The sequence below is a fragment of the Tachysurus vachellii genome, chromosome 1, assembly GCF_030014155.1.
Source record: "Tachysurus vachellii isolate PV-2020 chromosome 1, HZAU_Pvac_v1, whole genome shotgun sequence".
NCBI lineage: Eukaryota > Metazoa > Chordata > Actinopteri > Siluriformes > Bagridae > Tachysurus > Tachysurus vachellii.
This window is the reverse complement of record NC_083460.1, coordinates 725,286-731,658: the sequence shown is the minus strand read 5'-3', so window position 1 is coordinate 731,658 and position 6,373 is coordinate 725,286. Positions and strand designations below refer to the sequence as shown.

At 39.8% G+C, this 6,373-nt stretch overlaps 1 protein-coding gene across 1 annotated transcript; it reads right to left on the bottom strand.

Moving 5' to 3' along the window:
• Nucleotides 1-1,120: 1,120 nt before the first annotated feature.
• On the bottom strand, nucleotides 1,121-5,893 carry ppp1r7 (protein phosphatase 1, regulatory (inhibitor) subunit 7). Its single transcript, XM_060867002.1, has 10 exons — nucleotides 5,777-5,893; nucleotides 4,497-4,592; nucleotides 4,170-4,225; nucleotides 3,625-3,690; nucleotides 3,400-3,530; nucleotides 3,086-3,248; nucleotides 2,788-2,904; nucleotides 2,584-2,688; nucleotides 2,328-2,414; nucleotides 1,121-2,142 (listed from the first exon to the last, which is right to left on the bottom strand). The coding sequence occupies exons 1-10, from the start codon at nucleotides 5,877-5,879 to the stop codon at nucleotides 1,966-1,968; spliced, it is 1,101 nt and encodes a 366-aa protein (XP_060722985.1). The 5' UTR covers nucleotides 5,880-5,893; the 3' UTR covers nucleotides 1,121-1,965.
• Nucleotides 5,894-6,373: the final 480 nt, after the last annotated feature.

Genomic DNA, 6,373 nt, shown 5'->3' with positions numbered 1-6,373 from the left:
TCTCAAAACAGTCAACCGAGCAGGTGTGGAACATTAAACAATAATAATAATAATAATAATAATAATAATAATAATAATAATAATAATAAAGAGGGAAAAACAGCAAACTGAAACAATGAATAATGAAGAAACTCCAGTGTCACTTTATTTCACACCGAGTTTCAGCTGAAACTCCTCCATTATCTTCATCTTTTATTCCAACACATCAGTTTCCTCTCAAACGTTTAAAGCTACAATCAGTGCAGTACATCTACACTAAAGCCTAGAGTGAAAAGGCAAAAATCCCTGAAATAATAAGTGAGTGAGATCAGCTCTGTATATCGTCGTGTTGATATCATCATGTATTTTAACAATTTAACAAAGTTTTGTATCACAAAATGTCTGTTGTCTTTTTTCTTAATGTAATAATATGTAATGATGAGCTTTTAATAGTGTCAGAACTCTACACACTGTGCAGCATAAATGCTAAATATCATGATCTACAGCCACTCCGTTATATATATAGACTCCTTTCTAATTAACTGACCTGGATCTTCATTTTTATGTAAATTTTGTAAGTTTGTTGCGTAATGAAATCCATGGTGATTGAGGTAGCAGTTAATGCCAGGAACTTTAATCATACTGAGTGTTGTCTTAGCGAATTCTTTACACATTTGAGGTCAATGTTCTTCCGAATTTCCCTGCATCATTTCCACTCTCACTGTCTTTACGTAAGAGCTAAATTTCTAATCAGTCAGTTGTTCATTAGCTGTTAGTGAGCAACCATGCTGGAATGTATCCATGACAACAAGCACTTATAACCGCAACGGCTTCTATACAATAAACTATTACACTAATCAGAAGACGTGTAATACTAATGCTAACGCCGTATATAATGTGATCCTGGTGGTTTAAAAGATCAGATGTCAAAGATAAAAATCTGTAACATCCAAAATGTCTACCGTAATCTGTTTAATAGCTTTTATCTTACTGATTGTAGCTTTAAAGCGTCACTCCGGGCCAGAAAACAGCTTAAAGCGAACAGCTTTACAGAAACGTTACTGAATGAATCAGAAAACCTCATAAATCGAACCTTTAAGACTTCATAAATAAATAAAAGAGACAAATGAATGTAGCCAAATTCAGTCCAGTGCGAAGGCTGTAGTTTATTTGTTCTTTTTTTTTAAAGCGGTAATATGTAACTCTGCAGCTATAGTGTCTAACGCAGGACCGAACGCACAATAAAACACAAAACACTCGCTCGGTTTATCACATGCACGCAGCTTCAACAGTTTAAACGTTTAAATCATAAAATATGGTCAGAGATCATCTGAGCGCGGGAAAATGTTCCTGAAAATAATAAGACCATGTTCTATAGTTCAGAAAGGCAAATTATTATTATTATTATTATTATTAATTGTGTTTATTATTTTTATTACTTTGAGAGAATAAAATTGTGTCAAACTACGTTGAAGTTTCAGATTACGTTTAATTCGAATGTGTCAAAAGCTTTCACCAAGCTGGCTAATAATAATAATAATAATAATAATAATAATAATAGCTGCAGACTTTCTGGATACTAAAATCTAAAACATTGCATGATGACAACACTGATTACCAACTTCCTGTCCTTCTAACATCTCAAACATAGGTGTGTGTGTGCGTGTTGTGTGTGTGTGTGTGTGTGTGTGTGTAAAGGGTACTCTTGCACATGATCCAAATCTATCTAACCAAAATGGAAGATACTTTGGAAATGTAGGGAGGAGAAACACCTCGTGTGTGTGTGTATGTGTGTGTGTGTGTGTGTGTGTGTTAGTAAAGGGTGTTTGCGTATGAACATTGAGGAGCATTTTGTGTGTGTGTTTATGTGTGTGTGATCTGGCTAATGGTTAGGAAAAGCTGAGATTTGGAGCAGGAATGAAGCAGAGTAAGTGTGTGTGTGTGTGTGTGTGTGTGTGTGTGTGTGTGTGTGTGTGTGTGTGTAGGTCAGAAGCGGATGAAGGTGGCGTCGATCTGCCGGACGCTGGGCAGTGCCAACATAATCTTGCGTCTGTACTGAGGGTCTTTCTGCAATGGGTTGCGTTCCAAATACACCGTCTCTAAACCTTTAGCGTTCTTCAGCTCGTCCAAGTCGCTCCAGTTCTCTATCTGATTATCGTTCATCTGAGAGAAAACACACACACACAGAGTTATATAACAATATAAAGTCTAACTGATCATCATTAGGATCCTTTTCACCGAAGCGACCATGTTGGAATGAAACTAAGACGCTGAGTGTAAAGACCAGGAGCTGAGAACCGCAGGTGAATATTATTATTTTCTTCATGAACCTGAAACACGACACTGACCCAGAATTCCTTCAGCTCTGTGAGGTGTCTGATGTTTTCAATCTTTTTTATCCTGTTGGCTGCGATGTCCAGCGTTGTCAGCTTTTTCTGGGAAAAGCACAGACACAAACATTACAACATTAGAAGCTCTAAATAGAACTGCACAGGATTTACAGTATAAAACACGTTAGACCAAAATACTGATGTTACTGATGATGTAAATACTAAATTATTACAGAAATACTAGTTACACACAGAGACACAGGTCTGGACCTACATTGCTCTCGAGACCTTCGATAACCTCGATGCCGTTGTGACTCAGGTAGAGCTCCTTTAGGTTCGCCAGGTTCTGCAGTCCCTCTAGTTTGGTGATGCGATTGCTCTACATGCAGGAGGAGGAGGAGGAGGAGGAGGAAGAGTAGTCAGACAGGTACACGTGTTAGAGGAGCGAGTTGTCGTGAGCACGGGTGTTAAGATGTACCTGGATGCTGAGGACCGTCAGGTTGTGGAGCCCGTCCAGGTTCTGCAGCTGAGTGATCTTATTCGTGCCGAGGAACAAACTGTCCAGAGACGTGAGTGTGTCCAGATTCTCGATGATCTAAAGGAACAGAACAACAGAGCCTGAGAAGAAGAGCTGCGGAGCAACAGGAGCCACTTCGGACGGTCGTTTGAACGGCCGCTAATTAAACAGAAAGTCAGCTCCTGATTGGCTAAAATGGTGACCACTGGAGTTTTGTTTTCATTTCTTATTGATCCGACAGCAGAACCGCTCCGCTCACCCTGATGCGATTGGACCCAAGCTCCAGCATGTGAAGGCCAGTGAGATGTTCGAGGTTGGTGATGTTTGTGATCTTGTTGTGCAGCAGGAAGAGTTTCTTCATCTTTGTCAGATGCTCTAAACCTTCAACCTTCCTCAGTAGGTTGAACGACACATCTAGCTGCCTGTCACAAATGAATACAGAGTCCAAAACATTATATTACGTTGCTCCAGGAATAAAATAGTACCTCATACAGCAGGCATAAAGGACAAGATTGTTATGTAATCTAAAACACAGGTGTATATGTGTGTAAAATCCTGGTGTGTGTGTCTCACTCGAGCTCAGTTAAAGCCTCCATGTTCTCCAGTTTGCGGATCTGGTTGTCGTACAGGTCCAGTTCCCTCAGTGACACCAGGCTCTCCAGGTTCTCAATCTTTTTAATCAGGTTTTGTCTGAGAGAAAGAGTCTGTTCACAAACACAAACAACAGCGGTTACGGTTTGTGGACGTTTATAAACCCTGTGTTTATCAGCTGTGCTGCGTTTTGAACCTGGAGGTTACCTTGGCTTTCTGCAGGACCTCGAGTCCCTCGATCTTCCCGATCCGACAGTGGACCAGATCCACATCCTGAGAAGAAAAAGACGTCACAGCAGGTTTGGGGTGTTAAAGTCTGTCAATGCTTTAAAACACATGAGAATTGAACTGTCAGCTCATCTGCTAATGCTAATGTAAACTCAGTGTGCTAAAGGATAATGTTCAGTAAAGTGGAATAAACTTCTTGTCCTATTTAGACTGAATTAGGCCGAAGCCAGACAGACCTAAAATGACAGAGTATCTTCTATAAAACAGGAAAGAAGCCTAGAATCCCATCCATTACTGTGCTTGTGTGTGTTTGTATGTGAGACTGAACATCTTTAGATTCTGCTATATTTTTTTGCTTGTCAGTATTAGCACTGCATTAGCTACACACTAACAGGAACGCCAAGGCAAGCAGGAGGAACATCAAGGCTGCTTATGTCCAGTGTAGTGATTCAGGGTGACGTTGTGAGGAACCAGAGCTGCTGTAAGAACACTAAACTCTGCAGGCCACATGATGATCTGCTCACCTCCTCATTAGGGTCGAGGGTGATGGTGTCCATGTCCACAGGCAACTCCTCTGGAGCTGGAGGGAAAAAGTGTTCAATCGGTTAAATGAAGGTTATCTCTGAAAATCATCAAATATAACTGACAGAAATGACCATGAGGGATTCAGCAGGACAAACATTTGTACTAGTTACAGTTAACAGAGGTTCAGCTTTTCTCCAGTGTTTATAGTTTAATGAGATAAGGTCTTGTTTATGTAAAGTGTTCAGCATGCAGGTAAAACTGCGGTGTTCTGAGCTTTGTGTCATGTGTTAGAGCAGACAGAGTAAATTCTAGTCTTTGTGTTGAACCTGTGGAAGCTCGCTGCAGATCTTCGACATCTCCGTTGACGCTCCTCCTCTTGGTCTCGTCATCTCCGGACTCCTCCGACTCGCCCCTCCTGTCAACTGAACATCAAAACACGTCGCTTTATTGGACGTTACGTTCACATTCGTTTTACTGATGATGCCACTACAATTAAAATATACTACTATGAATGAAATATAAAGTTTTACCAACAGCCACGTCCTACACGATCCAAACGTTGCCATGGAAACGGCATGTCACACCTCTTTACACTAAACAAGAGATTTCCGACTCGGATCATTCGACTCAGCTCGCCATTAAGAATCGACTCCCAAACGACTCATTGCCTGTTTTTGTTCGAAACACACCATAATTCTGACTAGTGTCTTTTCTTCTTGGCCTTACTACAACTGGCATTATTTCACTCTTGGATTAAAACATTTTTATTTAATAAAAAAGCACTGCCTAAGTTTACAAAAAAAAGGATACCATGTGATGTCAGTTTAAAGAACCGACTCATGTTCATCATTAACTCTGTGTTTAATGCTGTTTTTTAACACGTCATATCATAAGCAGTGGTGTGTGTGTTAACTTTATAAAGATAAACTATTATAATATTACAGCAGAATCTCCTGCCACACTAATGTTGTGTATGTTAGCATTGCTAGCTGCAATGACATCCTGTCTACATCACTGGAACCGACGTGCAATATTATTCCAGATTCGAATAAACATAAATGTATTTATTACTTGTAATAAACATAAATATGCCAAAGATAATGAATCGATAACCACACGGTTAAATCTATATTCTTGTCTGGGTTGTTTCCTTTTCCTACCCGTATTCAGTCATGACCCACCTCCTGCGCTGGGATTGGTCACTAGTTCGTTCTCACGCGCTTCAACAATTTCGCTTTCCAATCAGCGTGCTTGAAAAGAGAACACTAAACCTCCAGCCAACCGGAGCCGAGGAAACCGATCTGTTTAACAAATCATGATATAGGAAGGCGGGACTTGTCGGAAAGCGAGCGGATTTCGGCTACTACGCGCACTGATATCTTTAAGCTAAGCTAATGTTGCAAACGTAAACAATCACACGACGCTAGCATGCTAGCTAGTAGCCGAATGAATGGTTCGAAAAGATCCGCAAGCTTTACGTGCCAAGAATGCAAAATAAAATCTAAGTGCAGATACAAAATGAGGTGAAAAATATATCGGCGTCTTTCTGTGAGGAATTTATACAGAAACATCGGCGCTAGCGGCTAATAAACAGCTTTTAACTCACCTCCCATCTCCTGAGGCTCGCTAACAGACAGGGTAGCCATTTTTCCCTCGTGACCCGCCCACTGCTCAGTGACTGACAGCTCTAGCGACCAATCAGTTCTCATCTGTAGCAACACGTCACTCCCTAACAGTAGCTCTGTACTGAATCATATTGATGGGAGGATTATTTAAAAAAAAAAAAATCCATGCGTAAATATTTATTTAAATAAGGTACATTTTTATGCTATTAAGTTTTTTATGCATATTTATTATAATTTTTTTATTATAAAAATTAATTCATTTATATGCATATTTATGTTTATAGTGTTTTCTTAATACTTTTGTGAAAGCAAACAAATATGTAGTATTTCTGAGTGAAACCCATTAACATGTGTTTAATGATCCATCACACTGATGGTACATAAATAATCATCAGAAGATTAAAGCTGACATGTGCAACATCCAAATCAACACAAACACTCAGCCGTTACAGATCGTCAGCCGTTACAAACCCAGTGTGGATTATTTAACACACATCACTAGTGTTACAGTCACGACGTCCTGAGCCGTTTAAGATGATTTTAATAGACTGATTGGGACAATAATGACATTACAGCTG